General features: G+C 33.9%; 1 protein-coding gene across 2 annotated transcripts; it reads right to left on the bottom strand.

The window, feature by feature from the left end:
- Positions 1-247: 247 nt before the first annotated feature.
- Positions 248-21,539, bottom strand: gna15.1 (guanine nucleotide binding protein (G protein), alpha 15 (Gq class), tandem duplicate 1). Of its 2 annotated transcripts, none has more exons than XM_005170450.6 (8): positions 21,213-21,533; positions 20,342-20,494; positions 17,737-17,921; positions 16,102-16,256; positions 14,581-14,709; positions 13,460-13,589; positions 11,329-11,482; positions 248-791 (listed from the first exon to the last, which is right to left on the bottom strand). In XM_005170450.6, exons 2-8 carry the CDS (start codon positions 20,487-20,489, stop codon positions 589-591), a joined length of 1,104 nt encoding a protein of 367 aa, XP_005170507.2. In that variant the 5' UTR covers positions 20,490-20,494; positions 21,213-21,533; the 3' UTR covers positions 248-588.
- Between the last annotated feature and the right edge of the window lie 1,449 nt (positions 21,540-22,988).

The raw sequence follows: 22,988 nt of genomic DNA, 5'->3' as shown, positions 1-22,988 counted from the left end.
CTAATCAGCCTAGTAAACCTAATTAACCTAATTAAGCCTTTAAATGTCACTTTAAGCTGTATAGAAGTGTCTTAAAAAATATCTAGTAAAGTATTATTTACTGCTATTAATAATTCTAACTTCAACTATATATATATATATATATATATATATATATATATATATATATATATATATATATATATATTTTCCATGTGTAATTTGTCTCTCCAAGTATGGAATAAACAAATGCAATACTTCAGCCACTGTCATTTAGCAAACCATGTTTATTCAGATTCATTCAGAGGACAGTTTTGTCCAATTTACTGAATTATTATTTAATTAAATTCCTTTCTTAATTGTTGATAATCACACACTTTATATTATTATATTAATCAAATCAGAAAATCTTCATAAAATGGTCAGAAGGTTGCATTTTGCTCCTAATAATGCTCAAAATATTATCAACGTGTCCAATGATTCAGTCATTAAAGCTCTAATCAGTATTGAAATTAACGGAAATCTGTAAGATATTAACCTTCACAACTGAAATGTCTTTCCAGAAAGCAGTTCAAATGGTCTCCAATGAGGATGAACCCCCTCGACATCTCAAAGCATCCCTATAGACTGGAGCTCATTGGTCAGAATGGTCTCCTTGACATCCATGAAGACCTTGCGGATGTTGTTGGTGTCTGTTGCACAGGTAAAGTGCATGTAAAATCCTCTGTGCATTCCACTTTCTCGGTTTGAAGCTTCTTTACGGTACAGGCTGCTGATGTACGTCTTGGCGTCGTTTTTGTCTCGTTTTTTGCCTGGCGTTATGATAGGGTGGAGATGGAAAAGATTAAGATTAAGAAAGGGAGATGTTTGACATATCTCTGTTATAGAACAAAATCAATGCCAAAAGTATTAAATTAAAAAAGCTTGTTAAATAGCACAAACTGAAAAAAAATAATACACTGAATTAACAAGTTCTTGCATTTTAATGACTTGTATTGCAGGGGTTGTTATTTTAGGTCCTGAAATTTAACATATCTGTTTATTTAAGCTGTGAATATTTCAACGAAAAATATTTCACACACGTTTTCATACTTATAAATTCAATAATTGACATTCAATTTCCAGGTTTCACTTAGAAAATATTCAATACCCTTTAAAAATATGATGTATAATATTCAAAATGAATTTTTTTAGTACATTTTATTTCAGTTCAAATATTTGCTTCCATAAATTCAGTGGTTCAAATTCGACTGTTAAAATTGAACATTACATCCGGGAACTGCAGGAAAAGCAAAAGATTGCAGATTGAAGATCGCCAGCTGCTTTTTCACCAGCAGGTGGTGATGAAATAATTTAAGATTTTTAACCCAGTAAATTGGTGATAAAAAAAGCTAACAAAGGCACAAAAGTAGCATTTAATATTAATATCAATGCCTTGGACATTATAAGTAATAAAAGAAGTATGAGTAAAATTAGTAAATGTTGTTTTGGTCATCTATATTTGCCCTTATGTAACGGAAGCCAGTTGGTGATCGCGTTAACCTCACTCCTCTGATTCAGCGTTGTTCAGCAATCTTAGCCTCTTCAGAGCGTCTCCCTGGGTCACAGATTTCGACGGTCACAGAATATGGTGTAACAACGGCATGCGAGACAAATGCTCTGAGGAGGCGAAGATTGCAGAACAACGTCTGTGTGAATATTTGAACTGAAACCAACTGAAAATTGCATTTTGAATATTATTGATCGTATTTTTAAAGGGTATTGAATATTTTGTAAATGAAATCTGGAAATTAAATATGAATTATGGAAATCACAAGTATGAAATTTCGTGTTTGAAATACTTTTCATTGAAATATTCACAGCTTAAATAAACATATGTTAAATTTCAGGACCTAAAAATACAACCCCTGCAATTCAAGTCATTAAAATGCAAGAACTTGTTATTCGGTGTATTATTTTATTTCAGTTTGTGCTATTCAATAAGCTTTTTAATTCAATACTTTTGGCATTGATTTTGTTCCATACTCTATAGAAAAACAAAGGCACTTCATTTACATGCACTTTTTATGACATGACTAGCACTTTCTAAAAGAGTTTACTAAAGAAATTGTCGTTTTAAATTTATTTGTCAAGTTTAACTTTCAAATCTGATAATAATAATAATAATAATAATTTAACCTCACGTTGGATCAATTATATTTACACTCAGCCTCCAAAACATTCGTCTATCCAAAATGAATGAAATATCAGGTATTGCTTTGTAATTAAAACAGTTTTTTTATCGCAGTGGAGTTAATTATATCTATCAGACTCTGCATCTATGTTTCTGTGCATGACGTTTTTTAAGGACAATGAATACAGAAGTTCATCCAAAAGTTTCACAGAAAGTAAAAAAAATAATAAATCCAAAGTATTTATTTTTCGTACTGTATTTTTGAAAACCGCATCATATCTTACCTGTAGTTTATGCTGGTGAGAAAATGATTTGCATGTCAAGTTAGTCATTCAGAGACTTTTGAATGTAATGATTTTTTTCATTAATTATTTTTTAGTTTTGATGACAATAAAATAACCCATATACATTAATACAAGTAAGTTTTAGCAGATATCAGTTTTGTGGCTTTACTATTATACTTGTTATATTAAACAAACAGACCATCAGAACTGTCAGAACAACTACATTTTGTACACAGATCAAATGCATGCACATCATATTGTACAGTACAAACGACTTCTTTCATTTTATCACAATTTAAACCTGTATGACATTAAAGTCAATAAGATATTGTAGATTATGACAATTAGCATAAAAGACACATCTCCAAATCCCAAGGAGATTGCTTTGTGGTAAATTTGTGTATTCAAAATACTGTATTTTCTAGATCAGTGGTTCTCAAACTGTGGTACACGTACAGTTGAAGTCAGAATTATTAGCCCCCTTTGAATTTTTTTTTCTTTTTTAAATACCCCCAAATGATGTTTAACAGATCAAGAAATTTCCATTTCACAGTATGTTTGATAACTTTTTTCTTCTGGAGAAAGTCTTATTTGTTTTATTTCGGCTAGAATGAAAACAGTTTTTAATTTTTTAAACTCCATTTTAGGGTCAAAATTATTAGCCCCTTTAAGCTATATATTTTTTCGATAATCTACAGAACAAACCATCGTTATACAATAACTCGCCTAATTACCCTAACCTGCCTAGTTAACCTAATTAAGCCTTTAAATGTAAAGCCTTTAAAGTGTCTTGAAAAGTATCTAGTCAAAAATTATTTACTGCTATCATGGCGAAGATAAAATAAATCAATGATGTGAGATGAGTTATTAAAACTATTAAGTTTAGAAATGTGTTCTAAATGTGTAAAAATCTTCTCTCCGTTAAACAGAAATTGGGGGGAAAAAAAAAACTAACAGGGGGTGAATAATTCTGACTTTAACTGTACCACAAGTGGTATGCAGGCTTCCTTCTAGTTGTACACGGAGGACTTGCTGAATAATTAAAATAAAAAATCAACACACTTTTAACCCTTTGATGCGTACGATAACACAGATGTGATCAGGAAATTGATTTTAATAGGCTAAACTTTTTATTTTATTTTACATTTTCCAATGTTTGTTATGTATTCTATCATTTGAAGATAATTTCCTGTCCATATTTGTAACAGTTGTTGGGGCGTATCCCGTATTTTTATATTCTAATGGTGACAGGTATGATTTAATCACTTGCTTTTCTGACACTCAAAGCCTTGTATTTTGATCTTACAAACTGGATGTGTTTTTTTTTTTAATTGTGTTTTTATCTTACAAACTGCATTTGTGTATTTATTTATCGTGTTTTGAATTTATGAATTGGATTTTTGTATTTACGAATTGTTTTTTGAACCTATGAACTGAATTTTGTAAATGTGACTTGTGTTGTGGATGTATTAATTATATTTTGTAAATGTATTATTTTTTAGACTCATCTAAAATGACATAGAATGACAGAAAATGTTGTTTGTGGACGTTTTCTTGAGCAACTGTATTGACTCAAAAATATTTTTTTTTTATACAACTTAATTGTTTTATGTTCATTCCACTTATATTTGTAAAAGCGAACTAGGTAACTTAATAAATTTTTGTTGGGACAACAAAGGAATTTTCTGCATTTTTTACAGTGTATCACATGTAAAAGTAATTTTCAAGTCAGAACTCAAATTGTTTGGTGACAGTTAAGGGGTTAAATGCTATTTGAGAACAGTTTGCCTTATCAACTCAAGTTTAAAATGTCATTTGTAAGCATAACCCAAAGTTAGGTCAAATTTGAATAAAAATAAGCAAGCGGAGGAATTTAAAAATTTTTTTTTTTTTTGGGAATAAAAACTATTGTGATGGAAAATCATATCATGAGCTGCAATCTAATCATTTTGACCACAAAGATTCAGGAAACCATATATCTTTTAAAAGAAATGTTGCTGTATTGTATGACACCTTAGGGGGCTGTTCACACAGAATATGTATTTCCATTCTAGTGTGCTACTTTTCCATTGTTTTTCTATGTAAACGTGCATGCACTTGATGGATGGACTTGACCATTGGGCTCACGTCTTGCATATTTTGTTTTTAAGATGGCGTGACAACACCATTTATTAATGTCAGTTCCAAAGCAGTGGACCAATCAGAAGAACTCAGAGGTCTTTCTGTGTGAACAGCCCCTTGGAATGCCAGTCACACCATATTTCAGATTACAAAGCACACACAATATTCTGGAAAATACAGTATTTATAATATTACTAAAGAAATATTTATTTTGTAGTAACATTTGATAAAAGAAACAGTCAAATGGTGCAGTAAGTAACTCTCCACTATTTTGCTTTGTTGAAGAAATGAAGTCAAACATTTGTGGAAAGTCTCTCATTGTTGTCCTTCTTGCTTGCAGCTATGCTGTGATTGTCCCACCACCCCCTCGAAACCAAAAACAAGGTGAAGATCTGTCTGCATTATGTCGTTCCCGAGGACTGACACGGCAGCTTCCTCATAGTTTCAGAGTGAGTAAGAGGCAGTGATCTGATTATAGGAATGAAGTGTGTCACAGCATAAGAAACTGCAGTTTTTATCTGGCAAAATAATGAACAGAAGAACCCTCTGCTAATATTGGCACCCTAAGCAAATATTAGCAAAATACGGCTGTGAAAGAAATTGTTTAACCTTTTGATCTTTTGCTCTAAATATTAAGAACCCTGCTCTCACTGAGGACAAACAATTGCAAACAGCGCAGTTTATTCAAAAACAATTATCTCTATAAATATATAAGCGCCAATATTATTGCCACCCCAATGAATTCATACAAGCAAAATATTTTTGAAGTATATTCCCATTGGTATTTTACTTGTTTAGTACACTCAATTAATCATTACAGGGCTACAAATATGAGGTAAAACTTAGGCCAAACTTGCTCAGTCATTCATCACGACCAAAAGACCAAAAACAGCAGTGATTTATTGCAAAATGTTGTCGAGTTGTACAAATTGGAGGAAATGGCCAGTTCCACCATCAACATCAATGCAAAGAAATGTCAGCAAACTGCAAGTCTAGAAGAGGACATGTGTCTATATTTGCCAAAGAGGATGGTTTCAGTGACTGAAAATCTCCAGGAATAACAGCTGGACAATTGCAGAAGTTACTTATGTCTTACTGTGGGTTTACACCAAACGTGGAGCCCTGTGTCATTTGATTTAGTTTTACTCGCTGGATGTTTTGCATGAGTTACATTTTTTGAAAACATGAAAGCGTCAAACTCATCAGGCAGTCTGTTATTTGTGGTGCCTGGTACAAATTTGCCTCTATTCACATATTTGCATTCACTTTATATGTAACTTATTCACGCGAATACATCGATTCCAGGAGCCAGGGAGTGAGCACCGCCTTGTGGTACTATCGCAGAGAGGCTATAAGTAAACTTGCTCGGAATCTGTGCAGGATTTCTGCAGATTTTTAGCCCATCATTGAGTCTATGTATTTACGTGTGTAAATTTATATTTATTCAATTATTATATGTATTTAAATTAATTTCAATATTATTATGATATAATATCAGTAATATTAAAATGTTTGTATGATCTATGTCCAATACAGTTTGTAGAGTAATATTTGTAGTGAGTAATTTATGTCTTTTAGTAGAGATTTAATATGAGACTTGCTTTGTTTAGCAAATAAATTACTGTAGACTTGCTTTGTAAACATCAAATAACAGTAAAAAATATATATTATTTTTTTATTTCATATATTAAGTTTGTACTTATGATACTCCTAAAATCATTCCGTATAAATCTGCAGAATTTTTTTACAAAATTCTCAGCAGAAATAGCAAAAAATGTTCGCAGATTCTGTCTGGCCCTAAGTTTTAGTCACTTTCCAAAACTTTTCATTCAATGTTCCTCGCTTTGTGGAATGATCTTCTCATTACTACATGGACGGCGGATTCATTGGTATCCTTTCATAGATTTATACATTAGATGTCGCCTACCCTGTTGTTATCTATTGGAAGGAATGCGCCAATATAACCCCCATTTTAGTACAGGGTTGCGCTCCTTTGAAATGAATGCGCGACCAAGCTGCAGTGGAGGACTGTGGCCATCCAAAGCCAGAGATACACACATGAACACATATATCTATGATTGGGAGTTTTCCTGGAGGTCAGTATACAATTTCTTTTTAATTAAGAAAATTATAATTTCACATCACTTTTCTACATTGATGGATAAGTGATCGCAAAGGCATTCCTAACAAAAAGCTTGTGTTTGTGTGTACCCCCCTGCACACCTCCTGCTTTCACTTCTCATACTGACAAGGGAAGCGATTCGTTTGTATGAATCTCTGTTATGAATGACACCTTCACTAGCTGACAATAATACAAGATTCTGGCACCACAGCATCTCATTGTCATACTTCTTTTGCATTGTTTGCTGATTTTATACAACAAAACTAGCATGAGCGAGTATTTAATGCGAGTTGGTGCTTCTTTGCCTTATGGTGAATGCAATAAGAGACTATTATTATCATTAACGTTACCTGTTTAGCACAAAAGTTCAAAACATACAAAAAAAACAACAAAAAAAAAAACAAAAAACAATCTTACCTATGAAATGTTCTGCTTTTTTGTTTCGTTTTCTTTGTTTGCTCGTTACTACACCTGTAGACAGCGCTAACGTCCAGCATCTTCACGTAGTAACACTTGTCTTGACTAGTGCGGTTGAAAGGCATTTTTCCTAGGAGCACTGTACCAATGTGGGGGCGCTATTGACGCAAGCTCAGGGTCCCTTTGCGATATCTAGACCATATATCTATGGTATCTGTCAAACGACAACTAAAAAACCCATCTTTTCTGAGAGCACCTAACCCCTGGTGAATAAAACCTAGACCTCTTTTCTTTATCTCCACCTCAACACACACCAACACAAAATACTATAAATTCTGAGTGTGCCTCACACAGATGAGTGGGCCTAACAAACCACCTGTAGAAAACACACTCATTCATCTCACTGACATTTTGACCGACTCAAATACTGTGCATTTATGAAGTGTGCTTCACACAGATGAGTTGGCTTGGCAAACCACCTGTAGAATCAACTTCGCAAAAACAATAAAACTCTAGCAGTCTTAAGCCGTGCTCACACTGCACGTTTTGCCCCATAGACTTTTATTTATGCGCATGCGAATACAGCAGACCAGAAACGTAAGCTCAGATGACAAGTTTGGCAGTTCGCTGCATTAGAAAGTTCAAGCTTGGTGAACTCTGATCTGTGAAATCGCATTACTTGGCTGTGTGAGACCAATCAAAGATCAAAACATGACCTCTCTGGACAAAAATTTAAAATATGCACCAATTGCTCGCTTTTTAAAATCATATTGTTTAATCCCGCCCCTTTTTGTAGCGCCGTACGACAGAATTTTGCATGCTTAAACTCTAATGTGAGCGCGGGATTACTCTAGCTCTTAATTCTCTGAGCACAAGCAAGTTACTTTGTATAACTTCTTGTGTGTATTACCTCTTCTTGTTGAATGCCTCCTCTTTTATAAGTCGCTTTGGACAAAAGCATCTGCTATATGACTAAATGCAAATGAATACTTCCACATTTGGTGTGAACCCAGCATACGTGTCAGAAACTCTCCAAAAACTCAAATCCAAGCTCATGTACAAGAAAAAAAAACCCTCTACTCTCATACAAAAGGAGCAAAAGGTTAAACAACAATAAAAAAATCTCTGAAAAAAAGCCTGATTAAATCTTTAGCATTGAGTTATTGCCGTACCCAATCTGACCCAATCAATCGCCATTGTGAGCATCTGTGTTTTGTCACCCTTAAACAAAAAAAGAGTGCCAATATTAATGGATTGTGATTGTCGGAAGTAGACAAAAATCAAAAGTGGTGAAAGACAAAGAAACGGAAGGTTGCATAGAAGTGGCAAAATAACATCCAAGCTCAGTTTAATCAAGCCTGCAGCAAAAAAGCAAGGCACGTCCTGAAAAGAAGTGGGCCACTCAGAGCACTCCATATTCCCTCAGAGACGTGATGAGGACAGTGTCTTTCACGTCACCGAAAACCTTCCGGATGTTATTGGTGTCCGTGGCGCAGGTGAAGTGAGGGTAGATCTGTTTGGACGTCTTTGTCTCGGTACATTTGGCTTTCTGTTCATACAAATGGGAGATGTAGCTCTTGGCGTCCTGCACGTCCCGTCGTCTGCCTGCGTGGGGCGGCACCACAGAGGAGGGGAGGGGTTAGTGCAAGCTTGCAAGAGAACTGGGAGGAGCACATGCAAATTAAAAGAGGCGGGGACAGAGGGAGAGTCTGACCAATCAAATTCTTTTGTTAAGAGCTTCTGCTAGAAAATTTAAGGCACAATATGTACAGATTGTTTTTTAAAGTAAAATATCCAAAAGCCCACTAGAACAGTGTTATAAATTTTGCTGACTTATGCACTTATAACAAATGTTTTGAAGAATATTTAAATCCAGAGTTTTAAGCAATTTTATAACTCTGGCATTATTACAGAACATTAAGATCTATTAATTATGATAAAACAGCGCTGCTTCTTTTGGAAGCTGTTGAGTGTCATAATAAAAGCTTCGCTGCTTTATTGCCACGTCAACTTTACTAATTCCCGCAGCTTTCCTCTGCTTCTTACTAGCATGATAATACATTCTGAATACTTTAGCTCATTAATGAATTTAAGGTCTTTGCACACTAAAGTCCGAAATTATCATACCTGTTTTTTTTCGTATTCATATGCAAAAATTCGCCACTTAAACAAACCTTGTGGACACTGAGTCCGATGCGTATTAATTAAACCATTTCGAAAAAAAATGCTAAATGTTTCTGAGTCAATTTAAGCAGTGATACATTATTCTCCTCTCCATAATAGAAATAGGAAGAGAAATATGCTCACCCAATACTAACCTGCATAGAGAGGAAGGAGAGTTCTCCTCCTTATCAAAGAGTTGCGCTGGATTATCCCCAAATGCAAAGTTTATTTTAAGAAATCAGTGGAATTTTGATACATTTCTTATGATAGTTCAAATGTTTACGTACGTAAACAAATCCTGAACAGAGACTGGCAGTAGCTTTAGACATTATAATAGATGATGGCCGCATTGACGTATCAAAGCAACTGACTGAATCGGACCATGACGCGATTATGTCTATGTCTATTATGTTGATTTTGTGTCAAATGTATGAGCACACACTAGGGTTGTCACGATTTCATCAATTCAGGCCACGATACTATACCAGCTGAAATATCATGATACCAAGTAGTATCGCAAAACTGTAATAATTCACAACTCAAATATACAAAATAAAGCAAATTGTCAGAAATACTATATTTTATGTCATAATATTTAAGTTTAATTGCCTTATTATTGAAAACATATTATTTGTACAGACTTTCTCTGCTTTTTTGTATATACTGTGACTCCTATGTTATTGCAATAATAATAAATAAATAATAATGACTGCAGCAATCTATGACCCGTATGCAGACAGTTAAAATGAAATTAAAATAAAGTGGTCTGTTGATTATTTGCTGGCACAAACATTTGAGCATTTTAGTGACTTTTCCATATTGTAAAACCGTAAATGACGATACTACCATTTACAAACTACAGTAGCACCACCAGTATTTTTGGGCCATAGTATTGCGGTGCTACCTAAGTACCAGTAAACCGTGCAACCCTAGCACACACACGTGCACACGCACCCCAAACAGCAGCAGCGGAGAGGCGTGACAGTCACAGAATATATCGTGGGTTCTCAACTGTCCACCACATTCTGTTTTATATTATGCACTGTGTTTGTCATAAAGTTATCTGAGGCTCAAGTGACAGCATTTTGTATTTTGCCGTTCGTTGTACGGTGGCTCTGCACTGTCAAAACACCTCTGATAAAAAGTGCTTTTTCAGATGCCAAAAAAAAAAAAAAAAATCATATCCAAATTTTTTTAATGATAGACGAAAGTTTCAGAAGCAGTGTGTTAGTAGGATTCAAACAACATGAGGTTGAATTAATTTTTTACGTTTCAAAAATCACGGATGAAAATTTCAGATTCAGTGTGTAATAACCTTTAATTTCCGCAGTTCCTTAGATATAATGAAGACCACAACTCCCATGAGTCATCAAGTCAAGTCATCTTTGTTTGTTGTGAATATGTGTCCTCTAGTGGCGAAAATATACTGTGAAACATACTGCATACTAAAACATACTGTGCCTTTTTTATTGAACCCTTTTGGGGCGAATTGAGACCAAAGTTAATAGCTGATTTTTGTGTTGGGTTAATGTTGTTTAAAAGAGACAGTTACTTCAAAAATGCAAATACAGACATATTATATTGACATTTTTGATTCCTGTTGCAGAATATAAATGGACATGCTAAGCAGAATGTGTGCACACAGCTCTTTTACAAACAAACTGTTTATGTAATCAGAAAATCCTTAAATTTATTTATACATTTAATAACTATTGATTTAAAAGTTTTATCTGCATTCTAGGTAGTTTTAAAATAGCAAAAATGATTTAGGGAGCCAAAAAACGTAAAAAAAGAAGAATAATATGTTAATAAATGTACATACTCATTTATTTTATCAGTAACATTGTGATTAATATATTTAATGTTTAAAAAAAAATATGTGATATTATTAATCATAGTTATTCTTTAGAAATCATTTAGTTGGACTTTTCGGTTGTTACTTTCAATGTCTTTGGTCTACAAGAGATCTATAGCACTCAAAACGAGGCCATTTTTTAACAAACAAAGCAAGAAATTGATAAAGGCGAGGAGCATAGCTGTCATTGTGATTTTAAGTCTTGTTTTCGTACCTTGAAACTCAGGGAAGTAGGCTTTTAAATCAGACGACTGGATCTTTTCCTCCAGGATGTCCATCTTGTTTAGGAAGAGAATGATGGAGGCACTGGCGAACCACGGCGAGTGGATGGTGGTGTAGAAGAGCGACAGGCTCTCTTTCATTCGATTCTAGAGCCGGAGAGAGAGGAAGCGTCAGTTAATTAAATGAGATAGAGACATGGGGTGCTAGAGACATTACGTAATTTATCAGTGCTACATGTGAAGAGAAGGTGCAAACAAACGTGGATCTGTCAAGAAATGGTTGAGTCATGTTTCTCCTCAATGGAATAAAAGGTAATATTTGTGCATAAATAAAATGAAGCCTATTTTTAGGACAACTTAGATGTTGTGACGTTATTTTTTGCATGAGTAAAATCAAGACATTCTTTTGCACAGATAAACAACCTTTAAACTGTAGGTTTGAAATGTTGGTGCTTGGTGTGGTAATTAAATTTCTGCACATTTTCATTTTTTGGAACTTTATCAAAAATGTTACATTAATGCAATACAAAATTAATTAAACATCAATTTCTCTTGGTTACACTGAATTAAATGTATGACATTGTGTAAAAAACCTGGGTTGAAACTAGATGATTTTCGTAAGTGAACTTTTCTTTTTAAAGGTGCAGTATGTTAGTTTGACACCCAGTGGGTGAACTAGGTATTGCATGCCCGATTCAAAACACACCCAATTGCCATATTAAAAACATCAACACAAGTGTGTGAAACTATCGAGCCTAAAGGCTGATTTATACCATGTTCTAAATAAAAGCAACGGCGCACGATAGAAAAAATATTTTCCATATTAAAATGGATATTTTTTCATTTTACAACACCTAAAATGTATATTTTAAAAACAGCTTCTATTTCTTGCAGCTGAAAAACAGGATAAATGTTTAACTCTGGTGCACCTCATATGCTGTATTTATTCAGTGCTAAATGCTAACAATGTGAGTTTGAATGCCATTTTACATGACATTTATTGCCATACTACTGAAAGCAGCAGCAGATAGTTCACCTCAGATCTTAAAAATAAAATAAACCATTTTAAATTGAACTTAAGAGCTATGGCTCAGTGTAAACCAACACATATCAGTGATTCAGCATGTACATGTAATAATGTTTAAGAGGTTTAATATGTATTACTTAGATTATAAACCTTACCATTTCGTTGGAGTGCAGTGAGTGAACTATACTGTGCTATTCTGTTGTGTTTCGTCTGATGCAAACAGCCAAATTGCGAATCACTGCTCACCTAATGTTGATGTTCGTAATATTTATATTATTTGCTAATTAATAAACCACCTCATGTGGAACTATGAATCTGCCTCTTATTTCAGAGGCTGCTACTGTCCACCAGAGATCACATTTTGTTAATGGACGCATGCTTTGAGAGCCTTCATGACTGAATGAATGAAATACGCTGCTTTCCAACGAGGCAACCCAGACTGCTAAAATATAATTGGCTAAACTGGCATTGGGTGGGTTAAAAACAAAAAACAAAACAAAAAACAAAAACAAAAACAGACGTTCCGCCATATAACAGCAGAATATCTAACTTTATCATTGTTTTTTAGATAATTACTGATTACTATAATATTACTATAATATTTAATGTATTATATATATATATATATATATATATATATATATATATATATATATATATATATATATATATATATATATATATATATATATATATATATATATATACTATAATAAAATTACTTTTTTTTTTTTTCATTTTAGTATTTCAACATAATTGTTTCAAATTTTTAACATTAGTAAGCTTGTGTTATGTAGCGGTTTTTAACATACCTTGGAATGTCACGACTGACCAATCAGAACTGAGTATTCCAGACAGCCGTGTATTAACTTTACTTAACAAACATAAAGAAATAGTGTAAAATATGTGGTTCATTCCTGGTTTATATCTTAAAATTAAACTGATGATTCTAAAAATAGCTTTTATTGAGCGAGCTGGAAAGATGCCTTGTATTTGTGGTAAATATTTGTCAGAGGCCAAACTAATGCAATGATCAAATGCATTGATTGAGAGTGAAGGAGAGAGATAGAGACAAAAAGGCTGATGGAGCTGCTCACCTCTTTGCTATTCTCCTCCAGCACCTGATCGTACTCACTGAGGGAGGCTAAAAATATAAGCGATGTCACATTCTCAAAGCAATGGATCCATTTTCTCCTCTCCGACTTCTGGCCACCCACATCCACAATCCTTCAGAAAACAACACCCAAATGAAAAGAAGTGGTAAGATGGAAGATCAAATTCTCTTGTTTATACTCGCCAACGTCTGTCAAAACCAAAAACATTCAACGCTAACTGTAAACCACTATAATTTGTTCCTACTTCCTTTTAGTCAAACATGTTTACCTCACAATTCCCACAAAGAATGTGGAAGCACAGTTATGTAGTTGAAATGTGATCCTAGTGGTTTTAGCCTGTTTCAGTTATGTTTTTGTGTTTTTTTAAAGTGGCAGAACCCATGAAATTGTTTGGGGAAAAGTGTATTAAAAGGTAAAAGACTGAAAATCATTGATTCAAAATGCCCCATTACACAGTTACGAAGTACATATAAAGTATTTAAAGTAGTCAATTATGCTTTGAGTATGTTGCTATTGTTGTTTTGGAGGTGTCCTGTTTTAGATAAACATTCATGCAAGGTTAATTTATTTACTCATATTGTATACAGTACACTGCAGTAACAGATCTTTTCTAACATTGTTTGAAATGGTTCGTTCCAGGATCCAGTCCCTCCAACCCCCTTCTACTCTTCTCTGATTGGTCAGCTGGCCCAGTGTGTTATGGTTTGGTCAGATGGATCTGCTGTGCTCTGATTGGTCAAATAGCGCAGTCTGCTGTAATTGGTAGGTGGGCCAGTCTAATATGATTAGCCAGATATCCATGCTCTGCTCTGATAGGTCAGATATCACCCTCTATTGTGACTGGTCAGATGAATCTATGCTGCTCTGATAGGTCAGATAGCGCAGTCTGTTGTGATTGCTCAGATGGGACAGTCTGATGGGATTGGTTAGATGGCCCTTCTCTAATCTAATTGATCAGATAGCGGAGTCTGTTGTGATTGGCCAGATGGCCGTACTTTTCTCTTCAAATCTTTTCAATCTCTTCTGTCTCAGTTTGTTGTCCATAAACAGCTGCATGAACTTTAATGCAATGTTTATTATGAAAAGTGTATTGATGAGGGTACCTGAGAGTGATCTTTTCCACACTGAAGGAGTAATCGTTGATGCCTGTGGTGGGAAAGCGCACTCGCAGGACATCCTGAGCTGTAGGGATGTAGTCTGGAGCCGTGATACGATCCAAATTCGTCATATAGCTAAAAAAAGAGAGAGAAGAAAATGTAACATACTTGAGTATATGCATTTCAGAACTGTGTGAGTGTGATAAAGTGCTGTGATGTTTGCCTTCTGCTTTATTGGTGTTTGTGCTTTGGACGGCAGTTTAATTAAACGTCCTGGTTTGTTTGTGTTTCTTATCATGGCCAGGTTTGTAGAAGTGAAAACACCATCGGGGAAGCAGGAGGAGAAAACCAGAAGGACATGCAGAACTGTGTTGGGGAGTGATTAGGTAACGATTAACAACAACCCTCTGATGAGCTTTACAGGAAATTTGCTCAACAATAAGCTTAATTTAATAGTCGTCAGGGGTGTTAGCAGCATTAGAAGAAAAATATATAATTTCTGCTTTGTAGTGTTTTGAGAGCTGAAAATAAGATGGAAATAAGACACAGCTGAAGACAAAAAACAGTGCCACATGTGTCATTGAAAGAGAATATAAAGAAAGCTGTTTTTATGTAGTGTTTAATGCAACTGAGTGGTTTACTGCAATACTGGCTTGTTTATCGATATAGCTGCATTGCCCTCCAATGGTGCCTTTTGGATCTGCACAAAACATTTCAGCTTTTTTACAACATTAACATCTCTATGTAATTTTATATTCATTTTATACACTAAAGTTTTTTTTACTTACATTAAACAAAAAGTTAAATGATAAAAATATTGTAATACTATATTTATTATATATATAGTATATATAGTAATATTATATTTATTGTTTACCTAATTATCAATTTAATGTTTAAAATATAATATAATATATATAAAATAATATTGTTTATTTAAGTATATAACAAATTCTAATAAAATGTAGTAAGATAAACAAATATAAATGAATGGCAAAATATAATATCAGAAATGTATTTATATTTATATAAAATTTGTAAATGTAAAATTCTAATTAACAAAATAAAATAATGAAAATTAAATAAATTTTAAAAAATGGAAAAACTATTTATATTGCACAAAAAATTAACTAAGTTTAAAATTATTAGATTTAAGTTATATTTACTTAAAGATTTAATATATCAGTTAGTTTAGTAAGTTTGTTTTTATAGCACATCTTTTACAACCCAACGTTGCTTAAAGTGCTGAACACAATCAATACTAATTAAAATAACGTCAAACCGCACATACATAACAACTAAACATAAGACAAAACCCTTAACATTAAAAAGGCTCAAATGCTAAAGAACAATCAGTAATTAATATCTTAAATTCTAATAAATAATTAGTTCTTGTTCTTTTGCGTGTCGTTTGATCAATTTGGTTCATGCTGAAATCAATATTCCATGTCCAGGGGTTTACTATTCAGTATGTTTTAATTTAATAAACATGTTATTGTGTAGTCAAAGGGAGATTGAGGCACTTACTATTCTGTGGAGTCCAGAAGCTGGTACTCTCTACGGCGACAGTAACAAGCCTTGATTCCTGGATCGGCCCAAAGCCGCCGAATTGCCTCCACATACATTCTGTCCAGCTGCGTCACCTGACGGATTTCCACGTCTTTAAACTGCCGTCCATATGCCTGAAGAAATGAATGGAAACATTTGGGGATATTGTGTAGATCTTTTTATTTTTTTTGTGTAGCAGAATATATAAAGTACAGAGTTCTATATGTGGTACTATTTATGCAAATATTAATATTTTTATATTTATGCAATTAATTTATTTTATTCTCTATATATAGACATAATATACAGTTTATATCACTTAACAAATTATCAATTTAAATTATATGATATAAAAATATATATATTTGGTATAATTCAATTTGAACATATCTTAATATTTATCTTATGTTTATGGATTTTTATAGTTATATATACTATGTTGTAAAGTGTTTATATAACTTTATATATGTATGTGTGTTTGTATATAATATATTTTTGAGTGTGTGTGTATATATGTGTGTTTATACTATGATTATAGTTTTTTTATTTGATATCATAAATAGACATGCACATGACAAAAATCACTCACACACACACACACACACACACACACACACACACACACACACACACACACACACACACACACATATATATATACAGTTGAAGTCAGAATTATTAGCCCCCATTTTAATAAAAAAAAAAAAAAAATATATATATATATATATATATATATATATATATATATATATATATATATATATATATATATATATATATATATATATATATATATATATATATATATCCTAAATGATGTTTAACAGAGCAGGGAAATTTTCACAGTATGTCAGATAATATTTTTTCTTCTAGAGAAAGTCTTCTTTGTTTTATTTTGGCTAGAATAAAAGCAATTTTTAATTTTTTAAAACCATTTTAGGGACAAAATTATTAGCCCCTTTAAGCTATTTTTTTGTTGTTGATAGTCTACAGAACAAATCATTGTTATACAATAACTTGCCTAATTACCCTAACCTGCCTAGTTAACCTAATTAACCTTATTAAATCTTTAAATGTCACGTTAAGCTGTATAGAAGTGTCTTGAAAAATATAAAGTAAAATATTATTTACTGTCATCATGGCAAAGATAAAATAAATCAGTTATTAGAGAGGAGTTATTAAAACTATTATGTTTAGAAATGTGTTGAAAAAATCTTCTGTCAAATAAACAGAAATTGGGGAAAAAATTAAACAAGGGGGCTAATTATTCAGGGGGGCTAATAATTCCGACTCCAACAGTATATATGTATGTACTTACTTTTTGAACTTACATATATAGAATTTAATGTATATTTAATGCATATTATTTTTAAAATAATTTATACGCAGTATATCACAGTTTTTGACAAACTAAAATAATAAAACTATTTATTTTGAGAGAATGACTCCATAATCTTTCAGCATGCCTATGAACGTGCCATGTAAAGCCAGTACCAGTTGCTTGTGTAAACTGTGTTCTCAGCGGATTTTAAAGGGACTTTGTGCACTTCATTTCAATTTTAAAACTGTGATGCTTTAAAAAAAAAAGTATCATCCCTTTCTTCACTCACTTACCTCATTCTGTGGGTTTGCGTAGGGAATTCTCAAGCTTTCCATCGCCCCCGTCATTGCCCTCATTGCTGTGAAAATATTCTGATAAACATTTTTAATGTATCCACGTCTGTCTTCTTCCGAAAATCCCTTTCCATGAATGATCCTCATCTGCTTGATAAAAGTGGTCTTCCCGCTTTCTCCAGTGCCTGAAATTAAAAGTCAATAAATCATTAATTTTTCTTCAGCTTAGTCTGATTTATCAGAGGTGGCCACAGCGGAGTCAACCACCAACCATTCTAGCATATGTTTAAAGCAGAGGAAGCCCTTCCAGACGCAGCCCAGTACTGGGAAACACTCATACACTCTACATTCACACGCACACTCATACACTACGGCCAGTTTAGTTCATTCAATTTATCTATAGCGAATGTCTTTGGACTGTGGGGGAAACCTCTCCACCAGGAAGAAACCCACACGAACACGGGGGGAACATGCACACAGAAATGTCAACTGGCCCAGCCGAGACTCAAACCAGAGACCTTCTTGTTGTGAGGCGACAGTGCTAACCACTGAGCCACCATCAATAAATCAAATACATGTAAATAATTAATATCATATCATGTATACAGAAGCACTTGTTCTTCAACCGGGTCATGAATGACAAAAATGGAGAAGAGTAAGGAATGCAAGCTGCAGGTGGTGGCCTGCAAGACTGTTCTCATGTACACAGGAATGTTATCTGTCCTGTTAACAAAGAAATCACGAAAGCGAGACGCTTTGCAGAGTCAGAAAGTATGCGGTCAGACATGTTTAAACTGAGATTAACATCATTTTCTCCACCAGTCTCTGCTCCAAAATCTATTGTCTTCGTTTAATTGATTTGAGCGAGTATTAGCTAGTTATCGCTGACTCACAGCTGCTGCTCTCAAACCACAAATATTTGACAGGCAAACAATCGCACATCATATCAGTGTGAGCGTTGACAACACAATTCGAATTCTTCTGCATTGCGAAATGCACCTTTGCGCCCACTCCATTACCAAAAAAAAAAAAATGTCAAGCATGCTCTGATCTTGATTTTTTTTCAAGAACGTGTCCTTTGTGATCTCACGTGACACATTTAAAAGTTGTTGAAGAGATTAGTCGTACTAACTTGTCAACTATCTTCGTGTAGGTGGACAGAATGTTTTTCTTTGTTTATTTATTTCACAACAAAGGACAGTGTACATTAATCAACATTCCACAAGCACCATGTGTGGTTCTTGTCGGAAAATATGTCGAAAAGTCGTACATGACGGTAATAGTTTGATTGCGGTGTTTACTTCAATAATGCCACTAATACATGCATACTCCACATGTCTTAATTCCATTTCAGTTTAGTTCAGTTATGACTTTAGTCGCATTAAGGTAATCAAAAATCGCTGTTTCGAACTTATGTAGGCCTACATTTCAAAATTTATGCTTAAGTGAATAAACAGTTAGTAAACACAGTGCATCTTATTGGACATCATTTATTTCCATCACCAATTATCATAGTAGAACAGTTTCTCAAGCAGTTTGTGATGCATTTTGGAAACAGGAGATGAACCCCTCGTCTAATGTGCTCCCTGACTTGAAAAACCCGCTCTCAAAAACTTACTTTTAGTGATTATTTGGGTAGCACACATATTCTGAATGCCTTCGACAGAATTCAAATGAGCCATTTTAATCTAGATTAATTCCAAAATTATAGTTAGATTCATCTAGATTTTAAAAATTAATCCATGCCCACCTTTAAAAAATACACATTCAAATTATAAACAAACTATACAATGGCAAGGGGATGTGACATGTCAAGCAGTGATTTTCTTTACAGTACATTTAAAAGCTACTTTTAATTTTCACAAGAGTGTGCTGTCACTGTGATATGTTCATTTTCCTCAACAAAAAGCAGTCAAAAATATGAATTCATGATTTAATTTATTTTATTTTACTTTTGTTTAGAACAAAAAAATCATTTAATACTTTAAAATATATCATGATGATGTTTTTTTCTGATCAAGTTCTGAAATCTCATCATGCATATTTAGAATGAGAATCACCTGATAGCAAATTTAATTATTTTGAGGATCACAGTGCAGCACCAAAATACTGATACAGTGTGTAATATTTTACTTTTTCAAATATTCAAACCACTAAGTTTTACCCATTTGACTAAGCCTTTGTCTTTTAAAGTATGCTGAAGTTCAGTATTATGACGTTTCCTGAAATATTTTCAGTAAATAACAGTAGGATCAAATATGCAGTTTCATGTTTACATTAATATGACATGAGAATTGTCCTCTTTTGTGTGTTTATTATTTTATAAAAGAAAACATGAAACATGTCAGCGGACACCTACAGTACATTTAACATGCTTTATCAGTTTATAAAATGTCTGTTGAAGAATGTATTAAATTTGTGTCTGTGATTTGTCAACTTATTCAAAATGTCACTGCCAATCAAAGCCTGCATAAACAAGTATTTTCAATAATAATTGTTTACTCTCTTACTCTTAACATTTAAGATGACTCGGAGATCCACTTAAGGCTATTATAATTTAATAATTTTTAAATATACGAACTCATAAATAGCTGAAGAATCTCACCCAATAAAAGCACTTTGATTTCCCTTCTCTCCCGCTTCTTCTGCTCTGCAAGGATTCTTTTGATTTCATTGTGAATGACGATGGCGTTTTTATCCTCTTCAGACAAGCAACAGATGCACGTCGTGTAGCACCATCTCCAGCAGCCCATCTCCCCTAATAGAGAGAAAAGGAACATTTAAACTTGATAGAAACATCTGACATGTACTGTAATGTTCGGTTTAGAAAACTAAGCACTTAATAAGTACATAATAACTATTAACAACTACAAAATAATAACCAAAACGTGTAATTTAAAACGCGTAGCGAAGTTGTTTTGAATTGAAACTGTTTCGATGAACCGATCGAACCGGTTCACAATCCGCTCTCGAGTTCAACTCGTGTTCTTCAGTGAAGACTTGTAGCTATATACGTTAGTATATTTGTAGCAAATTGCACGGATTTACAAATATGCTTTGTTTTAAGGATAGATTTATGTTGCAACGATGTCAACTGTGAAAGTTTGTAATATGCCATCCATAGACAGGTGCGTTGTGATAAAAGATTCACAGAATCGTACATTGTTCAAAAGAACCGATTCGCAAAAATGAGCCGAACTTCTATTATCAGTATACTTAAAAATTGTATGAAATTCCATTTGAAAGTATGTATACCTGTGAATTACACGCATGTCTACAATAAGATATTATCTGTGTAAAAAGCAAAAGAGTTTAATTTTGATATTGATGTAAAAGCTCTATTGACACATTTCCCAATCTCGGACTTCCCCTAAGAAGAAAAGAGGAAACCTAATACTTGTTCCAGGTGCGCGATTTATTTTTGCTACAATCATTAAAAATGAGAAAAGTCAAATAGAGAAGCGCGAATCTCTTACCTGCATTCGTCGACACACCTGTACAGAGTCAGTAATGCCTTTACGAAACACAATCCATTATTCCCTAAATCGAACTGGGTTTGGACTAACGTAATCCTGTTGAAGTTTTCTCAAAAGTTTCCCCTTGTACATCCAAACTCTTCTGTAAACGTTACTTCATTTCCCCTTTGGCTTCAGTCAGCTCTACCTACAATCCAGGAAAGTTCTCCTTCAGCGCAGACTGTCCGTCAGCAGATTATGGGCTGTCTCAACACCTGGTCACCTGCCTACTAAAGACAGCGGTTTGGGGAATCAGGATGCGCGCGCACCGCACGCGCTCTCTTGTCTGAATGTTGCTGACAGATTATATTAGCGCGCGGGGGTCTCGAGGCGTGTTTCTGAAAGTTTTTAGTTTGACTAAATGCGACGCATGCGTATTTAAAGCAAAACTAGTATCGAGATGTTGCCCCATCTGAATGCCTCCCTAGGCGTGTACCAGTCAGCATTTTCATGTATCACTATCATCTCCTAGGCAGAGAGCTTGCTGTGTTTTGAGACAGGCATTAGATTAACAGCAGAGTAAGCGCTGAAGTTATGTAAACATTAAAACTGAATATAATAAATAAACTAATAGGCAGTACTTGGTAAAAACATTATTACACTGGCTTTACGAAAATAAGCCATGGGTTTACAAAAAATTAAAGCATTTGTAGTATATAAAATATATAATTTCTGTCTGAAGGCAGAAAACTACAAAACTTGTTTCACAAGTCACAAGGGGTGTAAAGTTCTTCAATGGCCGTGCAGGTATTTGACACTCCTCTCTCTTGGGCTCTACTGAAAGTCTTTCTTTTGTCTCTACAGGCAGAACCGGTTTATCAAGCCTTTCACGGTCTTGTGAGATATTGAGATTGCCTATAGTCCACATATTGCCATAGAAACCAGGTAAGTCAAAGTCACACTCAAAAAGACACTAACCCAATTGCCAAATACTGTTCTAGTTTAGTTATCCCAGACTAATCCAGTTTCCAGCAAAAAAATAAAAATAAAATTATATATATATAAATAGTCCATACTTAATTTGTGTGCACAGATTTTTGGATCTTAAGTTATTTATATGTGTCTGACATAAGTTTTATCACCTATCTAAGTTGACAGCAAATAATAACTTGACTTCTAGTTGATCATTTGGTATCAGAAGTGGCTCATATGAATGGCAAAGGCCTCTAGATTATGCTTATTTTACCAAAATGAAATATGATCATGCCTTAACTTTAATTGTTTAATTAGGACGGTAAAAACTGACTTTGCTTAGACAAAAGTCTTGTCACTTACCTGAAATAATGTATAGAGTATAAAGTCATGGTGCAGTGGAAAAAGTATTAATATTGTGACTCCCTTGAGCTTGGACGACTGCATCCATACATCTCTACAATGACTCAAATAACTCAAATAATGTAATCTGGAATGGCAAAGAAAAGTGTTCTTGCAGAACTCACAGAGTTCATCAAGAATCTTTGGATTCATGTTCAATGCCTCCTCCTTCATCTTACCTCAGAAATGCTCAATAATGTTCATATCTGGTGACTGGGCTGGCCAATCCTGATGCACCTTGACCTTCTTTGCTTTCAGGAACTTTGATGTGGAGGCTTAAGTATGAGAAGGAGAGCTGTCTGCTCAAGACTTTGCCCTCTCCTGTGGTTTTTAATGTAATGGGCAGCACAAATACCTCAGGCTGTTGATGTTGCCATCCACTCTGCTGATCTCTCGCACTCCCCCATACTGAATATAACCCCA

Source organism: Danio rerio, chromosome 22 (genome assembly GCF_049306965.1).
Source record: "Danio rerio strain Tuebingen ecotype United States chromosome 22, GRCz12tu, whole genome shotgun sequence".
In the NCBI taxonomy this organism is placed as follows: Eukaryota; Metazoa; Chordata; class Actinopteri; order Cypriniformes; family Danionidae; genus Danio; species Danio rerio.
This window is presented reverse-complemented; position numbering and strand designations above follow the sequence as displayed.

Coding starts and splice junctions, on each gene's coding strand:
- gna15.1 (XM_005170450.6), bottom strand. CDS start 20,489: ATGGGCTGCTGGAGATGGTGCTACACGACGTGCATCTGTTGCTTGTCT. Junction 14,710..16,101: donor CTTCTGGACTCCACAGAATA/GTAAGTGCCTCA, acceptor CTCTTTTTTTAG/CTATATGACGAATTTGGATC. Junction 13,590..14,580: donor GTGGAAAAGATCACTCTCAG/GTACCCTCATCA, acceptor TGTTTTCTGAAG/GATTGTGGATGTGGGTGGCC.